Source organism: Falco naumanni, chromosome 6 (genome assembly GCF_017639655.2).
Source record: "Falco naumanni isolate bFalNau1 chromosome 6, bFalNau1.pat, whole genome shotgun sequence".
NCBI classification, from domain to species: Eukaryota; Metazoa; Chordata; class Aves; order Falconiformes; family Falconidae; genus Falco; species Falco naumanni.
Window position 1 is genome coordinate 79,445,233 of NC_054059.1, and position 20,595 is coordinate 79,465,827.

Sequence of the window (20,595 nt, forward strand, 5' to 3'; positions counted from 1 at the left end):
GCCTCAAGCCTGCTGTTTTACACTGGGACGTCTCATTTGGTGCCTTCCAGCTTCCGTGCCATGAGAAGAGTGTCTATCTGTTCCTTTCATCATTTCTTTGCTATCTGTGATCTGTGATCCCTGCTGTATCCCATCAGACTTCCCCCTCTTCCAAGGCGAGTCCATTTAACCTGTCATTGTACAGAAGCTGGTTCATGTCTTGTAACGCGGTTTTTCTGCCCTTCGCCAGATCTTTCCTTCTGCCACCGTTTCCTCTGAGGCAGAGCTGTGGGTGTACAATGCAGACGTGGCATGCCAGGAGAACAGGGGGCAGCTTGGCACTCATTTTCCAGCTCGATCCCTACATTTACAGCTCCTCCTATTGCATTTTGGACTGTAGCTGAACTCGTTTTGGGGACAGAGCAAAATGAGATCTGAAATACTGCCATGTCCAGTCAATGCCACCCAGCATTCAGCTTTTCACTGGTGTGATCTGCAGTTTCTGAGCCTTGGCTAGCCAGATTCATGGACAGATTACCGCTGAAGGGGAGAGGATGAGTCCGGGAGGAAAAGCTCCGAGTTCTATGCCGCCTCACCCTGCCTGCATCACTTTCCCTGCTATGAGCACTGCCCAGCAAGGTTTTCCACAGTGCATCTCCCATCAGATGAACAGAAAAAGGAAGACTTCCCACTCCCCCTAGTTTTCAGCTCCCCTCAGTTGTCTCAAAGAACAGGGTAAACTACTACTAAGAATGAGAGCATCCCTTTTCCTTGTCTTCTCAGGGAAGAGCACATGAAAACCCTGCCCAGGTAGCACTCCACTAAGCAGGATGCCCAAACCATGGTACCTCCTGAAGCTTAATTTGTAGGATCCCTCAGCCAAAGCTGCTGGCTGTCTTTTGAGGTCATGGGGGCAGAGGGAAAAAGAGGTGGAGAAAGTATTTCATTTTTTATTTAGAGAATCCTTTTAATTAGGGTGGCAGACAAATAACTTAACCTTTTGTTTTGGGTGCTTCTCATTACACTGAAATGGGCCTCACCCTCTTTCTGCAGCCACTCAAGTCACGGCAAAGCATTGGACTGCAGAAACATGCAGGTTATGGCTTGCACTTAAATGGCACCAAGAGCAGCCTGGATGCGAAAGCATACAACGTTGTAATCAAAACCTAGAGACAAAACAACAGCTAACAGCATTGATCCATTCTCTTGCTTTATTTGAAAGCACATTCAGATAACAAAGTGCAGAAAATAAAGTCTGCCCGTGATGCTGTCCATCTGGCTGTGTGTTTAGAGGAATAAAAAAGGGCAGAGAAAAAGGAAAATAACCGATCTGTTGTTCCAATACAGTGACAGCGAAGTGTTCCCTGGTGTTAAGTGCAGCCAGTAAGCTAGGTTCTGCACTGCTTCATAACACAGCGTTATATATTAACAACATATTAACTCAGCAACACTGCTTGAGAACTTACACAGTTATTTACAGGTTCACTCCATAAATTTTCTCTTACATTGTTGATTGCAGTTCCAGGACGTTGCACTGACACACAATGTGTTGGAAACATTTATGGACACTAACAATTGAATTTGGGACAGTGAGTTACAAGACTGTAAGAGTTTATGAACTCTCCCACTGCTCTGACCTCTGCAGTTTGTTAATAATCATGCTCAGATCTTCCATGATCTCCAGTATACAAAAAAGATCCAGCAATAAATGTTCTAGAAAGGTCTGTATTAATTTCTGACAGCTGTATACAGCTTTGAATGTTGCTTGCAACACCAACATGCTATCACTAACACTTAGCTGCATGGTCCAGCAGGCCATGGGGAAGGATAAGTGCATTTTTAAAAGAACAGACAGAAGCAGAACATGGGAGGAAGCTGAAATCACTCAGCGACAGGAACAAAGTGGCCTTCAGCCTTCCTCGCCTTCATGCTACTGTCCACGTTAAACCCTTGCTGCAATGAGTACCTCCCCTCAGCAAGAGGGACCCTCTTAGCTCAAGGTCGAGTTTTTGAAGTCAGAGCTGGAGAATGAGCCCTTAGAAAGCAGTCGGTATGTCTGACATTTCTTGGGTCCAGCGTGCTCCAATACAGCTGAAAAGACATCGTTTCCTTTTATTTCTATCACAGTTTCAGACCGTGGCCAGGCCCCTGACTTCAATGGGGTTACTCCTGATTTATCTCATCTGTAATTGAGAGAGAAGCCCAGCCCCTACCTACTTTCCCTCTTCCCCGTGGACCCAGATCATCTATTGTAGGCGTTGTAAACCAGCTGCAACTCCAGCAAGGCTGGTAAGGCTGCCATTCTGGAAAATATGCAAGATAAATAGTAAACACAAGATTCTTTTTTTACAGTAGAAACTGTAAATAGACAGAGACCATGGACTTCAAAGGAGGTGTGTACCTATTTCCAGCAGGAAGGAATCTGATCCTCTAAATAGAGGAAAAAGCTAGTTCATATGTGCCTGTGATTTCTTGCTTTACAATACAAAGCATAGACCAGTATCAGGACATTAAATGTGAATACAATTCTACTGCCAACAAACTGAAATTATAAATATAGCGCATACACTAAAAATTACACTTGAAATAATTGCTTTATAAGGACACATCTTCAGTAGTAGGAATATCTTTCTATACAATGAATACACCTAAGCTTTGAGATTACATTCATATTTCGGTTATTTTTGGGTCAGTATCACTAAAAGCCTACTGATATCTTTGTAAATTTAACTCTGTTAGAAATATAATTCCTAAGAATGAAAATGTAGATCACAAACCACTAATAAATGTTTTTCTAAAGGTAATTTTCTCATGTAATTTCCCTGTGGTTATTTGGTATATTTTAATTTAATCACTTTGAGATTCCAGATTTATTATCATACTCTCAAAAGCTCGATAGCATAACTGAAAATACTTTATTCCAAGAAATTGTCTATGGCAGAAAATACAGCACTTTGTTTCAGCTCACACTGCAAGTGTTGCAGAAAGATACCTCCCTGAAAAGCTCATCTAATAACTGAGAAAGCAAAGCTACTTCTTTCATAGCAAAGTTTAACTTGGCATCTATGCATGCCACTGCATTGCACCAACTCTGGGTTTTGAAACCACTTGATGAGAAGTGAAGTTTCACTGAATGACAGGTCTTTTGAAGCCGGTTTCAGTGTATACAATCTAGCTGCCAGTACAGCAAGGTCAGCACTCATTTCTCCAGCAGTACAGATAGGTCCTAAGGTGAGATGTTACCCCTTAAATTAGGAAAACATTCATAAAATCAGGTATCAGGACTAAAAATGGCCATGTAGATGTATTTTGTGTTGTAAATAAATTCTGCTAGTGGATTAGCTAATCTGTTCTTGAATTTCTAGTAAATCATGCCCTAATTTCTCCCCTGGAGATCTCTCCCAAAGCCTGATTGTTCCTCTAGAAGCCCCATCTCAGCTTTTCCTGCCTTAGCTTCCAGCTTTGATTTTTCATTCTATCACCTTCTGAGACTGTGAATAATTCCCTTTCTTCATTTACATTATTATTGCTTTAAAGCTATTTATAGGCTGATATAATTTACTCTCAGACCTTTTCTCTTCTAGGCGACTTAGCTTAACCCTGCCATCTTCTCCTTTTAGCTCCTATTGCTTATACACGATCTTTTTTTTTAATTCCCTGTTACATTTTTCCCTAAAGCTTTCCTTAGCTTTGGGGACCAGGACTGCAGACAGAGAGACAAGTTCTCTACACACTGATGAATCTAAGATAATGGCTTGTAATTCAGGATCAAGTATGTTCTGATGCTTGAGAGGAACACTTTAAGGTGTTGCAGATTGCTTCCATGAATGCAAAACCTTAGAGTAAGATCCTCTTTTTATGTTTTGCAAGACTGATGTAGAAAGAGCAAGACTTTCACACTAGCCTCTGATTTTAAGATGCTACACCTCTGTGTAGCCCCTTTTACAAACTGAAACAACCTTCACACCTTTTTTCATATCTGTTTTCTACACATACCTATTTTCTAAATGTTTTCTATTTTCACTACTGTAGGATTACGTTTACTGCAATATAAACATTATTCATCATTTAAAACATATACCATACCACACACCATATTCAGCATCTATGACCAAAATATGTTCTGTGCAACAGTCAAGCTTTGGTCAGGACAATGTTTACTTGATATTTCACAAATTTCTTTGTCATTTTACGGAACGGTTAAGAGATCTACTCCCAAAATTCCCCTTAGGTGCTACGTCCGAATTACAGACCAATGGTCTGTCTTACTGACTCAAGGATCCTACTAAACCTTTGCTCTTTATTAGTATCTACCATCCAGATGTCGCAGTTACTTGATATGATACTGAATGCCTCTCTTAGAATAGATCTTTAACAAATTACATGGCAATTTTCTAGGGTTTTCTTCCCTAACTACTTGTGACACAAAAATATGGTCAGTGATGGATAGAAGCTCATTATACATAGTCAGTGAAGAATCCTTTAAGTTCAGACGTAATGGAAGCATGAAAATATGTAGCTAAGTCTTGTATTTCAAAGGATTTTGTTCTGACCTATAGGTTCAAGACTCAGGAACCAAAGATTATCATGGGCAATTACAAAAACAGCCCTATGACCATATGCACTGTGTGCCAGGTAAAGGGCAATACAAGTCAACCCGAAAAGCAAGGCATGTAAATAAAAGAAAGGTCAGTATGGGATGCACAATGGCTCAAGAATGTAAATATAGTGATGACAATAAAGGACTCTTCCCTTCATTGCTCAGCAACAGCTCTCCAGAAATTCTAGTTTCAGGTGGGTAAATGTTCTTCCTTGGGGCTCTAGAACTGCAGACGTGTGAAACTTGGAAAGATGCAGATATGGAGGAAACCAATGAAACATCCATCTGTCTTGGGAGAAGGGAGGGAGAAAAATGGGTGTTGCAGTGTATGTTATTTGTTAAGAACTGCTTACCCCCAGCAAGTATCACCTGGGAACAGCCTGAGCTGGGAAATGTAACCAAAAAGATGTCAAAGCAGCTTTCCTGAAGGATGCAGATTGATGTGTCTGAAAGTTCCCTTGTGGGAAGAAGAGTAATATAGGATTACACAAAAATGAAGTGCCTGGTCAGTTAAAAACAATTAAGATTTATTCTCATGACCAAGATCACCCCGCACACTGGAAGTGGGACATCCTCCAAAAGACATTGTCCATACACAGTCAGCCAAGAGAAAAGTTCCACCAAAGAATCTGATTCACTAGCATTGTGTCTGTCAATTCACTAATCAAACTCTCTTCATATGAAGACACATCAATTTTCTCTTTCCCTTTGGATGCCACAAAGCCAAAAATCTTCTGCTGGCTGCAATCTTGCTCTGTAGGCCATAAATATTTTTAACAAATGACTTGTTGAGTTGGGGTTTTTTTCATTATTATTAACAGGTGTAGAAATAAATTTTGCTACAGATGCATTCACCTGCATGGACAAATGCTCTCTACTCTCTTCTGAAAGCTCAAGACCATAACTTTCATTTTTAGTGCTTTACTTTTTTCAACTTTTTCTGTCATAAAACTTTGCTTAATTCCCCTATCTCAAGTGTCTCTTCAAGCATTGTAAATCTTGATAGTTCTACTTGTCAACAGATTTCCAAGTCTGTAGGAGAAGGTTTATAGGCATTCTCCATCTGTGACTGAAAATGACCAAAAGTTTCCATATCCACATGCTCTCTGCATAATTTCACTATCTATGACCTTGAAACGCAAAGTCGTGGCTTAGTCTCACTGCGGCAATCTTACTGTCCAGGTCAGCTCATTATATAAATGGAGTCTTAACCTGTGTCAATTATTTCCCTCAAGGCACTGACAGTGAATGCAGATAGCATTTTGCTTCTGAACAGCTCAGTCTAAATGTGCACGTACCAAAAGGTTCTCATGTATAGCTATTATTCTTGATTACACTATTTTCATTGAAAAAACATTTGGTTTAATGTTAATACATAAATGAGGAACTTTCTTAATATAACAAAGAGGATGAAATATTGAAAATGCAATAAAGAAGTCTTCCTTCATAGCCGTGTTGGTGTTTTGACTAAGCTCAGGTCGCAAAACAATGTAAGTTTGAATCTCACCAAACAACGAGAAGTTTTCTGGAACAGAAAATGAGAGATTCAGTCTTTTGATGACCTCAGACCAAGGTTACATGGCTCAGTTTTATATAATGATCAATTATCAGTCCTAGCACATGGAGAGGATAAAACTCTGTCCTGAGCATCAATGGCAAACAATTACCTTTTGAACCATCAGGCTACAGCCATCAATTCAATTCAAAGTTGACCTTGAAAAATTTGAATCCATAATAAGCCTCCTTATTCCTCTACCACTGTGATCCCAAGCAGGGCAGAAAGTAATTGTATGATCTGCTTTATACAGGTAGACAAAGAAGCTACGTCCGTTCTCTGTTATCATTAAATTGAACTAGCTCCATGAGCTCTTAGGTTCAGATTCTGCTTTTACATTACAGTTCTGCATGCTTGAATGTTTACATCTTGCTTGATTCAGGAACACACCTTTCACTTGAACACATGCTCAGTATAAATATGTCTCAAACTTCTGCTTTAACTCCTGCTTAAATTGGTGTCCTATTGTCTCTTACAGAGCAAGATACCATTCAGTAGTGGTAAAACTGTGTCTTCAAACAAATGTAATTATGGCCCTAAATAAAAAACAAATCATATGAAATGTGATTTTCATGATTCTGGAAGTACATATTTGGAGTTTACTAAACTTCTGAACTATTTAGATAACACATGTATCTAATACACCCCCTATAATGGCATCCAAAAATATTTTACAGTCTTTAAGAATATACCGTTCAGCCCTACCACCAGTATGTATCCATTTCTAGGATGATCCAGCAGCAATTCCAAAGAAAGTACATAATTAAAAAAAACTAAAGAGAAAAGTCTCCCCAGCTGAAACTGCAGGAAGGGTTCATGCACAAACTGTGAATTGATCTACCCTAAAATATGGCCAGACTAGTGGGTAATTCCTACAATCTTACCAGCAGCTCTGCTCCAAATAATCTGCATTTATAGGGCCACAGCACATGTGCCTTACATCAGACTTTAGTTATGATAAACATCTATAGATACCAGCCAAAGTTTGCCTGTATGAAGAAAAGAATAAAAGCTGCAGGAACAGGGAGGGAAGATTGTTAAGGGCTTCATAACCAAATCTGGAAATATTGTAAAGGATGTCTTGTGCTCTGGATGAAGTCTTGGGTGCAACTTGCAACGATAGTCAAGAAATAAAGTCGACTTATAATGAAAGATCTGTGGAAGTGAAAGAACTCAACTTCTTGGGAAAAAACAGCACAAAACATTGTATAGGTAACATGGCAACTCCTTCTACCTATGTGCCTTCTCCTAGTATTTATTTAAACTTCTTTTGCTAAATTATTGAGGAGAAGGAAACAAAACTTTCTTCTACTCAGCTTAGGATATTCAAAAAAATTAAACTTCTGCTATGTTGTCTGAGTATCATTTGAGAAAATAGTAACTGTTTGTACTGCAGAATGGGAGTGCTGGGACACGCCAACAAACATCATATTACTTTAAACCTTTAAGACATTATTGTATAAAGCAAGATTAACATCACTGCAGATCACCTACAAAAGAAGTTCAGTTCAGTATAGCAGGGAATAAATGTTAAACACAATTGTGAAATAACAATATGATAACAAGCACCATTAAATGTTAAACAGGAAAACATTTGAAACTCTTTCATAACTGCTTTCTTTCCTTAAAGGAACAATTCAGAAGAAGAATTGAACCCTTGTAACTGTCTTTTTTTTAATTGAACAGTCAACACAAAGCTGTGTGGGAGACTCTTTGATTTGCAATTAACTTACTTTTTATAGTATCATATTCTTCCCAAAGAAATTATGCACAAACATCAAAATCATTACTTTAAACATTAAAAGTCTGCTTATACTGGACTGCTAATTTTTGGTCTGTAGCAATGCCTCAACCTTAAGGTAAATCTAAAAAAAAGAAAAAAAAAATGGGAATAATTATGGCTCAGATCCAATGCAACTATTTTGGCTGCCTTACTTTGCAGGTCTTTTCAAGGCACGTTGTTTGCCTATTGAGTGTATTAGGAACTTACAAGCTTCATTTTAGTTGGACTGTTGTTCTCCTTAAATTGTTCCTAATGCTTACCCTTCCAGCACTTAGTGTTTAAAAATTAGATACAACTGCATTTGAGAAAGAATTCTCTGTTACTGTGCTGTAATCTTTCCCATTAATTCACTAGTTTTGAGTCTGGTTTCATGCTTAGAATTGAAGGATTTGTCATTTTATATTACATAGCGATCTCACAAAGAAGGGTGAAAAGTAAAATACAAGCTGCAAAAAGCCAGTTACCGTTCAAAGAATTCAAACCTGTATGCTTGTTGCCATCATATTTCATTTTAATTTTGACCAGGGAATGGTAAAAAGATGTGCAAACTATTGGTTTGCTCAGTTTGGCTTATATGGGGCTGACTTCATTAAGGTTCTGGTTTTTTTATTACGAAGTCATTCATGATTCCAAATTGTTTAAATGAAACTAGCATTTCAGGAAGAGACCTTTCCCCTCTCATTCACAGATACAGACCATTTGCAGTGCGTGAGTGTGGCGCTTCTGAGCTGGCCTTGACTGAAAGCAAAATGTTTCTGAATATTGAAGGACTGAAGTCAAAGCGGTTTTAAGATAGCTTGTAGCCACATCAGTTGAAGAGAGTGGGCTAATATTTCTCCGTTGGGTGATTCAGACCCCTGATAAGTGAAGGGCCAACTCAGATTTGTCTTCCAAGGAGTCCTTTCTCTCATGCTCCTGTTCTCCAGTGACTGCAGCAGGAATCTGGGGAGATTAGCTTTAGCAACCTAAAACTGGCCTTTGTGAATACTACCTTTTCCATGAGGGAAAATAACGTCAATACTATCACATCTCCTAGTGCTAACAAAAAAAAAAAAATCTGAAGTGAATAAAATTTTTTTATACAAATGACTCTTCTCTGTTTGTTCTTCCTCTGAGTACTTAAAATATTTGCTCAGCTCTAATCGCACTATTTTGGTCTGGATGCAAAGAACTACATTGTACATAGGACTAGGGAGTAAAATAAAACTGTCATCATGTTTTAATTTATTTACAGAAAGAGGAACTTGAGATGGTATGATTTTATCATCAGGTTTTCATTTGCTGTATATGAAATGGACCTTCATACTTCCAGCTGGGTTTCGTTCATCACCATCGAGTCTCTGTGTGCAGATATGGTATACATCCTATGGGAAGGAGAAAGCACAACAATCATTTTGTTCATACCAAGCTAACAATTAAGTTCTTAATTCTGGGAAGCAATTTCTCCAGCTCATTTTGTTCACTGCAGAGGCCTAGGAAAGTGAAGTTACATTCAGCATGAGGGACTAAGTGAAACCTCCTTCCTCCTTTGGAGCTTGAATATGCTTGTGAAATGCAAATCCAGCTGCCAAAGATTTGCTGAAGGCTGCTTTGGATTTTTCTCCCATTTGTCTAAAAGGGCAGAAGGGCTTTTGGTAAGCTGTAAATTCAGCACCTCAAACACTTACAACATACATAAACCCTGTATGTCCTGCAGATGAGGTAAATCTGAGTGTAAGATCATAAAATCATCTGCTAAGGGAAGCTGTGGGAGCTCGCGATCCTGACTCGCTCTGAGCAATACCTCAAAAAATGCTGGAATTGGTAAGGGAATAATATGAATGATGAAATGGGCCATCATGCCCCTAATAAGTACATACTGAGGCACATGTGTTCTAGGCTTTTGAAGCAAATTACTGGAATTCTATTAATCCACAGTCACATATGTGGTAGGGCATTTGTGGCCTTTATATCAGCCTACACTGTCAGATTAGCATCCATCTTTATCTCACTGGTTCGATCACAGAAGTAAGATACTTGTCTGGCATAAGACAGAACGAGAAACATTTTTCCTCCAAGTGTACAATTAATGTTTCCAGGAAATCCACTGGTGGTCAGCACAGATTTTGCCAGAAAGTTGTAAATAGAAAAGCATCCTTTTTATATAGATCTTATTACACTTTGATTTGTTTGTTTGGGGCCGGTTTGGGGATTTTCTTGGGTGTCAGCGGTACCCACAGGGTGATTAAGGAACTATTTTCTCTTCCTGCTAATTCTGTGCCTGAAAGGTGCAGTATTAACACATTAATTATCTAAGGAATTAACACAATTGTCTCCCATTTACTTCACTGACAATGGAGGTCATCAACACCTTCTGGAGGTAACCCATATGATGACATGAAAGAAAAGGAACAGGAGGACAGGACTGATCCAAAAACTGCTAAGACCAATGGGACTTTTTTCCAACTACACAATGGATCTAAAAGTAAGAATCACCTCCTTGCTTCTCTTTTGGCACCTAGAGTCACTTCACCAATTTTCATGGCAAGAAAGATCCTGAATACGTCATGATTAAAAACAGGAAATAAGATTCAAAGAGCTGTGACTCCCGGTAGATCTTAGTTCGGTACTTTTTGGAACATTGTGTATTTAAAGACGATCTACTTCTCAGAGAAGAAATTACCTTGTTTTCTTTGAAGAGCTCTTCTTCTGCAGTGTCTTCAATCCTCCTGACCGGCAACAGGCAAACTTGCAATCAATGACCTGGTAAATAATTGGGTTGTACATGGCTGCTGACTTTGCAAGCAAAGTTGGTACCACTGAAAACTGGATGGGAACTGAATCCGGCTGTCCAAAGGCTGACCACACCGAGACCACAGCGTAAGGGATCCAGGCAATGAGGAACCCTGCACAGATCAACATTGCCACCTTGTGAGAGGAAAAAAAGAGAGAAAGAGGTTAATCCAGAGGAGTTAGAGACTGGCAGCACAGCCCAGAGCTGGGCAGAATGGAAGGGAATGTGCCACAAGATGGAGAAGAAAAGTGTTAACTCGCTTCAGGTGAATTTACAATATGAACAAAAGCTGTCACGCATTTCTCTTCTTTTTATCTAGTGCCTGGGGTTTTTTCACTGACACAGAGCACTTAATGAGTCTGTTACCACAAACCTTTAAAAATGCTATAAGGTCTGGCTAAACATGAGGAAACTAAATGGTATCTCAGAAAACAACAATACTTTGACATTAAATTTAAATTATTTAAGGAGAAGAGTCCTTTAAAAACATACAGACTCTCTTTTTTAGGATAATACATAACATAGAGCAGTGAAAGTTTTTGAAAATCTTAGCAAGATCTTCGCAATGAAAGCAGATTAAACTGGAAACATTTCCTATAGGGTTTCTTGTGGCTTTTTTTTTTTTTTCTTTTTCTTGTTTATTTGAGGAACTTCTCCCTTCTATAGTGTCTTCCAACTCAACATTCCTCAAATTGTCCAAAAGAAAACCAGTATCTTTTCCATTCCAGAGTGAAATAAGCATGCACTGGGAAAATAAAACCAAAAACAAATTATGAAGCGCAAGTCATCCACATTCTGGCTCTTTTGAAATCATATTCCAAAGTTCCTAAAATCAAAGTCTTTGAAGAAGTTTTCAGGACAGAATTAGGTCCTGATGGTGTGTGGAAGTGGAAGACCCTGAGTGTCTGTAGGCGAGTTTGTTTAGGAGTTTGTATCTATAACTACTAATGCTCCTTCTTCTCTTTCACTTAGTGCTAGCCACCAAGGCAGAAACAAAGGAAATCAGGAAAAGAAGAAAATTTTTTTTCAACACCCTGATCTAATGCAGGACTTTTTCCTCACTTGTAGCCTGTGCTGATGTCCCCACAGAGGTGTCAAAACCCAGTAGGACCAATAAGATGCCACAAGGATGGCCACTGGTAACAGAATGAGAAGAGTTTTGATAAACTAGATCTGTCTTCTGCCTGCACCCAGGAAGAGGATCTATGGCCTATCTTCCACTGGAAACAATGTTAACCATCTGAATCCCCTTCAAGACAAATACAGAAAAAGTAAGCATCAAGTCATTCAACAAGGCATGAGCTGTCAAGTCCCTGGGTATACCCACTCCAGCAGATAAAAAATGACTGTATCTACCTGGGTAAGCCAGATCTGAAACTACTGAGAATTTAACTGAGTATGAGAATGTTAGTACAACGTCTAGGTGTTTTTTTTCTCTTAACCCACAACATGGATTTGTACTCCATCAGAATCTGTAGATGCTTTAAAAAGCAAATTTCTACCAAACATTTAGCTTGCATCCTGGTAAATGAGAAAAGGACTTCCTTACAACATGAAGAAATGTAGCATAAGAATGTTTAGTATAAACACTAAAGAAAAGCTGTTTGGGCCCAAAATCTGTGCTTTATGTATTTCACCTGAACCAGTCTGCGTGTGTTCAGTCACAGCCTGATACAGCTTCAAATGACATCATGCAATAACATATCCTGAAGGACATGTGCCATCATACTGCTGGCATTGTCAGACTATTACTGCATCCAGACTGATTCTAGTACATGTGTACTGATTTGGAATAAATCAGTTAGCAGGATTACAACAAAAAAAATCATCAGAACGCCCAAGGTTTTTAGATATTGCATAACATTTCATAGAGCCTTTAGTTCCACATCTTGACAGTAATATTATTTTAAGGGAAACTTCATTCTTTTATGCTTTTTTTTGTTGTCTGTCACTAAAGAATCAGTGCATGTGAGCCAAGGGTCTGAAACACAGCCTGTTTGTTCTAAATTGTGCTGTGGAATTAAATGGGTTATGATGAAGACTCATTTTCCATACTTATATATATCCCAGCATTATGTTCCCCACTGTAGATCCAAGACAGAAGGGACAATTACTAGTCTTTCGGCTCAGATCACATTGAAGTTTTACATGATTCCTCCAATATGACAAAAATAAATCTGCACCCTCAAATCAAAAGTGTCCGTTGTTCTTCAAAGGAAAGGTGCTGAATAACCACAAAACAGTACTGTATTGCAGCATCCCTTTTTTAAAGGCAAGCACGGTTTTGTCAGCTGTATGGGCAGCAATGACCATACAGGTAGCTAGCTGAGATTCTCTGATATGTTTAGACATAATGTCACTTATTGCTGTATATTATATAACTTTCAGCTCAACTCCCTGAAAATGTAATAAAATTTGATCAGCCAAGCAAAAGATGTTGTTTGTCTCCCTCTTGACACGGCTTATAGAGGCTGGTGAATGTTCTGTGACTAAGGAATCTGGGCTTGATCAGTATAAATTTTTATTTTGAGAGATTTCCTGGCAGAATAACCGGTATCAGCAAGGATCGTGGCTGCCACCATTGTCAAATAGAAAATAGATTCAATCAGAAAGGGAAAACAGGATATGGTCTGAGACGTAAAATTAATTTTATCACAAGTGCATTTTTATCAGCAGCTCATGGCTGAACCTAAATGATAAATTATTTGCATAAAACCAATTGCAATGTCACAGAAGTAACTTTCATTTATATCTTCATTAACAGAGGAATGTAAGCAATCTGCAAGCTTTATTTCCCTGCTACAGTAACCTGCCTTTTACCTGTTTTTCTCTTATAATTCCTGTGCACTTCAAATTCTTTAAAATAATTCTTTACAGCTCTTTCTGAAAGCAAAGGGAGCTTTATGATGGGAACAGGGCCACAGGGAGATGATGTGACTTGGGTAAGGTCACACAGGGAGGCTGTGGCAGAGCTTCAGAGTGGATCACGGTGTCAGGGACACGAGTGCCTTAATCACAAAAGGATGTCTCAGCTCCTGTCTTCCCCCATTTTGACAGTAATGGAAGAGAAAGGTGGAAGAACCACCTTCAGAGCATTGTACTATCGCTTAGCACAGCAGAGGGCATGGCTGAAGCTCTCCAAGCCTGCTTTTATAGCCCGACAAAGCAAACTGAGTTAAACCTTCATACCTACCTTGGTCAGCTTCATTTCAAGTATGTGGCTGTTCTGAATCCTGGTATCATAGTGAGCAACCTCTTTGGTGGATGATTTGACTTTTAAAATTATTTTGACATAGGAAAACACAATCACCGCCGTTGGGAACAGGAGGCAAAAGAAAAGAATACTCAGAATGAAAGCTTGTCCAGCCACTGAAGCCTGTGCCAGCCACCAGTCCAGGGTGCAGGAGGTCCCAAACGGCTCAGGGGCATAGCTCCCCACACCAGCAAAAGGCACTGTAGCCCAGAATGTAGCATAGGCCCAGATTATTGCCAGACAGATAAATGCATGATGTCTCTTAAGCCAGGTACCTAGAAGAAAATTCAAGAGTTACAAGTTCAGGTCCATATGGTTTGGGCACAATTGAACACATCATTCTACACATGCAGTCGGAGCTTGTTTGTCCACAACAACTCTGTAGGGCTCATCTCACCTCTTCCCAGGTATCTACGTGACCCCTGAACTAGCCACCCCAGCTCGCATTGTACCTCGTGAAGAGAAATGCACAGTCATATGGAGGGCTCCACTTGACTTCATTTCAGATCCTTACTTTAGGCTGTGATGATTTACACCCTAGAAGAGTCCGTACAAAAGCAGTCCAAATAGCTAGCTCAGTAACAATCACAGGAATCTTGTCTAGTAATGTTGAAAATTGCTTTGTGGTCTGTAAAGCCGTATTCACAGTGTTCAGTCAGGTCAGGCGGAGGTTCAGCCCACATGGATGCATATGTGTTTAATTCAGCCTTTCATTATTCAGCATGAAGGCTCACTAGCTGCAACTGTATGATGTAACTTACACTATTTCCTCTTCCTCCTGCCATAGAATAACTGACTGAAGTTTGATCTCGGGACACTTGTCAACATAAATTGTTCATCCAAGCGACTGGAAGACATGGAGGCTTTACAGAGGAAAAAACATATCCAAGATTTATTTCTACCTTCCCACCCTTTTCCAGTACAGTACATCACCATGTGCACACTGTCAGTAGTACTCTTAATAGGTGTTTTCATGTATCCTTGCCCATTCTGTTTATTAAAGCCTAATGACTTGCCTGGAGTCGTGGAGTAGAATATTGCCTCTCTGCTCGTCTGGCACACAACTCTAATTCATCTAAAAAAAGCTTGCTTACAAGCTTTCTGTTGTCATCTGTGTTCAACATGTTGGATTCAGATAGGACTAACGAGTCAGAACCTATGATTTATGCAGAAACTCAGACTGTAGCATTATAACAGCTCCTTCCACTTTGGAAGCTCTAATCTGATTTCACTTCCCATTCACTGACATTGAGGACCTTTCTTCAGGATTTGAGAATGACTTAAACAAACCCAAAGCAAAGAAACAACTTTTATTTCTGTGTGACCAGTGCCCCTTCCTCAGCTGATTTTACATTTCCAGATGACTGGAGGAAAATGAACACTGACTGACAAATGATGTACGTGAGCACAATGGCTGAGAGACAGAAATGTTGTTTGTTGTGTTTGGGTGTGGAAAAACAAAGCAACAATAGAGTGAGTACTAGAAGAACATCATTATGAGATCCAACCAAGTGCACAGAGGGAGCTGGCAGAGGAGCTCACCAAGCCCCTCTCCATCTTTTATCAATCCTGGCAAACAGGAGAGGTCCCAGAAGACAGGAGGTTAGCCACTGTGGCGTCCATCTACAAGAAGGGCAGGAGGGAGGATCCAGGGAATTACAGGCCTGTCAGCCTGACCTTGGTACCGGGGAAAGTTATGGAGCAGCTCATCCTGAGCACCATCATGTGGCACGTATAGGATAACCAGGGAGTCAGGCCCAGCACCATGAGTTTATGACAGGCAGGTCCTGCTTGACCAACCTGATCGCCTCCTATGACAAGGTGACCCTCTTAGTGGATGAGGGAAAGGCTGTGGATGCTGTCTGCCTGGACCTTAGTAAAACCTTTGACACCCTTTCCCACAGCATCTCCTGGAGAAACCAGCTGCTCATGGCTTGGAGGTGTTTAAAAAACACGTAGATGCAGTGCTTAGGGACATGGTTTAGTGATGGACTTGGCAGTGCTGGGTTAAGGGTTGGACCTGATGATCTCAAAGGTCTTTTCCAACCTAAATGATTCTATGATTCTATTCTGTGATTATTTTCACAGCTATTATAAACCATAGCAATCTATTACAAAAAATCAAAAAATGCAAAAAAACCCCAAAAAACACCCAGAAACAAACAAACAAAAAAACCCAAACCCCAACAATAAAACAGATGCTGCTTTTGGAGCACAATGACAGTGTAGGTGTGTAGTCTGGTGCTCCAGGTTCCTGATTACTGATTTAGGCCTTATATAGAAAATGGTTAAATAACCACCTAGACTGAACATGCTAAAAATGTTTATTGCTTTCCATCACTTTGTATGGACAACCATGATCAGAAAGCCCTTGAGAAAAAAGATTTTGAAGTGTTCTGTCTCTTGAGCTAAGTTGTCATATTACATATCAGATCTTATGGCATAAATGCAGCTGGCCATGAAATATTTACTCCAGCTGACCAGGTCTGTGAAAAATTGTCTATGCTTTGGGTTGCCACTGAATTACTTTGATAAGAATTTTATAGAAAGAACTGAAATCATGTTTAATGTGAATGACGTATTTAAAACTCAGCTAAGGAGACCTTCCCTGCGCTCACATTTCAGGAAAAAATGTGGACATGCCAGGATCTATGATAGCAGAACTTAGTGCATGCAGTACCACAGCTTTTAATTGATAACACACTCAGCTATTGGACAGACCAGTTTACTTACACTTCCTAGCTGCAAACATTTCTTGTAAGTTAACATTACATGACTGATAGTGTATGTCATTATAATAAAATCTGTTGCATGTCCCTCAAGTCACATGGGCAAGGTGTTCCTTGTATGTAAAGTCACTGCGAGTATTCCTGGTATCCTGGTGGGGAATTAGTCCCTTCCAAGGCAAGAAAAACACCTTTTCTAAACTGTGACAGCATCTTTTAACTGGAAAGAATGAAGCATATAATACATCATATTCGAGAGATATAAAATATTGATGTATATGGTGATAACAGCTTTCATTGCTAAATTCATTTCATCCTCTCAGGTTCCATCTCCATATTAGAGAGATGATACCACATTATGCCCTACTGCACATCCAAACCTTTTAGATGTTTTAAATAGCTTGCCACACATCTTAAAGGAATCTAGGCATCTAATAAAGAATATTTTTGCATGTTGGTCTAAAAGGCCTTGCAGTATGTGCAGTATTTGCATCTGTGAATGTTAATAGGCCTTGATAGACACAAAGTAATTATCCATGAGTGATTACTAAAATACATGGCTTAAGCAAACAGCAGAGAGGCAACAGTGAAGGTGATATGTCCAGTAATATAAATTTAGCTGGGATTAATTGGATCATGCAGGTAAATTTCTCTCATCTGTGCATTCCCCTCTATATTTAACAAAAGCATTCTGAAGAGCTTGAGTATGATTCCAGTCTAGAAAAGTACATCACTTCATATACTTTTTCTATAGTCACTTAATAGATTTTATTTCTTACCATAAGACAAGTGGCAGATTTTTAAGTATCTATCCAGGCTGACAGCTGTCATGGTAATAAGGCTCCCACAGCCAAAGAAGAAACCAGCCCATCCATACCAGCGGCAGCCCATCCATCCAAACACCCAGCGGTGAGAAAAGAAGGAAATAATACTAAAGGGTTTTCCTACAACTTCATAACAAGAAAAGAATGTCAGTTGACTGATAAAATCCATCAGTGATAAAACCACTTTTTTTCAGAAAAGCAAACCCTCCCCTTTGCCCAGAGCTAATACCAGTGACAATGCTCTGCAGTGTGGAGAGGGAGCTTCAGGTGCAACACATGGGATGACTTGCCTGCCCTCCACCCACAGGATTAAGCCTAAGACAGCTGTAGCTAGACCCCATAGCATCTATGCTGTGGTAGGATGAGCCAAGCCTGCGGAATGGCTGGAAACAGGTGCTTTATGCAGACCACATGAACCAGAAGTAAACCCATACTCTGGTACTGTAAAATTTCAGAGTATATGTTAAATCCACATGCAAATGCATGCCAAAGTGTAAACAGTATGAGTGACGGGTGAGTCTGGCTTTGAAACAAGACACAGATCCAGTTAGGATACATCCCTATAATCAGTTGAGTGTCTTCAAGCACAAGATGAAATTTGCCTTCAAAGAGGAGTTCTGCAAACCTGTCAAGGCCCAACAGTAGGATGCATGCTGTGGTGAAGAGTTAGATTGGAAAGGAAGATGGTGCTATGGTCACAGCATGGACTTGAGCTGCAGAAGTGGTTTCAGCTCCTGTCCATACCACACTCTTCCTTGGTGACTATCAGCAAGTCACCTGGCCACAGATACTAAAAAGCTTTAAGCATCCTGAAACAGAAAAGAAATACCTAACTACTTTGGAGACTGTCCTAGCAGCACCTTAGCTCATTCCTCCAGTTGTAAGATTGGGTCATACATTATGGAAAAAGTGAAGTTAAGTTATATTCTGTTCCGTTCTCACCATAAACCAGATTAACATTATTCATATTCTTTGTAAGTATCATGAAATTGAGAAAGTTTGGAAACTGTAATTTTCTAATTAGAAATCTCCACTTCCTGATTTATTTATTTTTTTATCTCAAACTGGACAAACAAAAAAAACCAACTTTAATGGAACAGAAGACTCAACAATTTACAATCTAGGAACATGAGCATGTTTCCCAAATCCTTCACTTCTACTGACCAGACTGAGCTGAAACGCTCCAAGGCATGAACAGTTCAACACCTGAACAATATTAAATATTGAACGTTGCCTTCCTGTGACTGTATTTCCTTCCTGCACAGGAGTTGCCAGAGAACTTTAAGGATTTGAAACCACCCCAGCTGCCCTGGGCTAGTTTCCCTGGTTGAACCATACTGTCTCTAATGTCATGGCAGCTCAGTGAATTGATTTATAAAGAAGGCAAAAATGATCTTGCAAACTGTAATTCTCACAAGGTAACCTATTCATAGAAGTCAAGATTGAAGTCTCTATTTTATTGAAGTAATCTATAGAAATATATTTTGGATTGTTCCCAAAAAAATATTCAGTTTTCAGATCAAACTGATGTGAAACGTCAGTTTAGCCTGGAGATGAGGAGTCTCAGCGGGGATCATATCGCTCTCTACAGCTACCTGAAAGGAGGTTGTAGCCAGATGGGTGTTGGTTTCTTCTCCTAAGGTAGCAAGTGATAGGATGAGAGGAAATGTCCTCAAGTTGTGCCAGGGGGAGGTTTAGATTGGATATTAGGAAAAATGTCTTCACTGAAAGGGTGGTCAAGCACTGGAACAGGCTGCCCAGCGAGGTGGTGGAATCACCATCCCTGGAGGTATTTAAAAAACACATAGGTGTGGTGCTTAGGGACATGGTTTAGTGGTGGACTTGGCAGTGCTGGGTTAAGGGTTGGACTTGATGATCTCAAAGGTCTTTTCCAACCTAAATGACTCTATGATTCTATGAAACCAAACATTCTGTTTTCATTCTTAACAGAAAATTAAAACATTTCTATCAAAACAAAATCTTGCAGAAAATGGTCTTTGTTCCATCTTTTATACCAAAAGAATCATGATTGAAGTCCCTTCAAAATGAGACTAATTTTTAAACAAGGTATTTTGGGATTCTCTTCCTTTAGCCTGAGCTTGTAAGGGAAGTCCTGCTTGAGCCTGAAGGTTGTGCTCAGGCTGATGCATTATGTGCTTTTCTCTGAGTAGAATAAATGTACTTTACTTTTTCAAGCAAAAGCTGACCCCAGTGATCATGGTTTCAAGGAAAACATGAAATACAGCAAGGCCTGGGATATATGCTAAGAGTCAGCAACTTTCCTAATGTAAATCATTGCCAGCTGTAAAGGTCAACAGATTTATTTGCACAAAATCAAATTTCTCTTCAGCCGCACAGGACCGGGAGCCAGGCATCAGTGCAGAATGAGACTGATGCGGTTTTGAGCGAGTGGCTGGTGCCACCCTGTGGAAATCTGCAGGAAGCAGGACCATGGCAGAACCCGTTTCTTGAACAGGGTGCCAAGACAAGTGTGTGAAATACAAAGATTTTGGAAAAAGTCCCATCTTCAGTCCAATCGGTCCAGCAGAAAGAACACATATTTCTTCAGTCAGCATCTTTCATTAACAAAAAAAAAAAAAGAAAGAGAAGGGAGAAAAAGCATCCGTTTCTTCAAAAAGATGTCAAGACAATTGTGTGAAATACGAAGATTTTGGAAAAAGTCCCATCTTCAGTCCAATCAGTTCCACAGACAGAACACATATTTCTTTAGTCAACATCTTTCATTAACAAAAAAAAAAAAAAGAGAGAAGGGAGAAAAAGCATGCATGGCTGTGTCAATCACAATTATTTTTAATTACAAAACTTAGACACACAGATAGATTGAAGTCCCCATGGAAGACAAGGTGACCAAGTGATATGTTGGTGACAGAGCTTAACAGAGAAACTAGCAGCCCTTGTGCTAAGAGGGGTCCCAAAGAAGATGTAGTTTGCACGCTTGGGAGATACAGCTTATATGGTTAGGATATAGCTGTTTACATTGCAAATACATAGCTAGAGAAATTCTCCTGAAGCACTCTGTCTCATTGAAGTGACTCCCATTGGAGTCAGATATGAGCCTTATAAAATAAGACAGACTCAGGA

General features: G+C 39.7%; 1 protein-coding gene across 1 annotated transcript in view; it reads right to left on the reverse strand.

The window, feature by feature from the left end:
* Positions 1 to 1,226: 1,226 nt before the first annotated feature.
* Positions 1,227 to 20,595, reverse strand: part of OPN5 (opsin 5) — a 38,422-nt gene continuing 19,053 nt past the window's right edge. Inside the window, exons 5-8 of the mRNA XM_040599458.1 lie at positions 17,449 to 17,619; positions 13,884 to 14,218; positions 10,580 to 10,824; positions 1,227 to 9,281 (exon numbers count right to left, since the gene is read on the reverse strand). Coding sequence (XP_040455392.1) covers positions 9,218 to 9,281; positions 10,580 to 10,824; positions 13,884 to 14,218; positions 17,449 to 17,619 — 815 coding nt within the window. The 3' untranslated portion in view covers positions 1,227 to 9,217. The remainder of the gene's footprint in view (positions 9,282 to 10,579; positions 10,825 to 13,883; positions 14,219 to 17,448; positions 17,620 to 20,595) is intronic.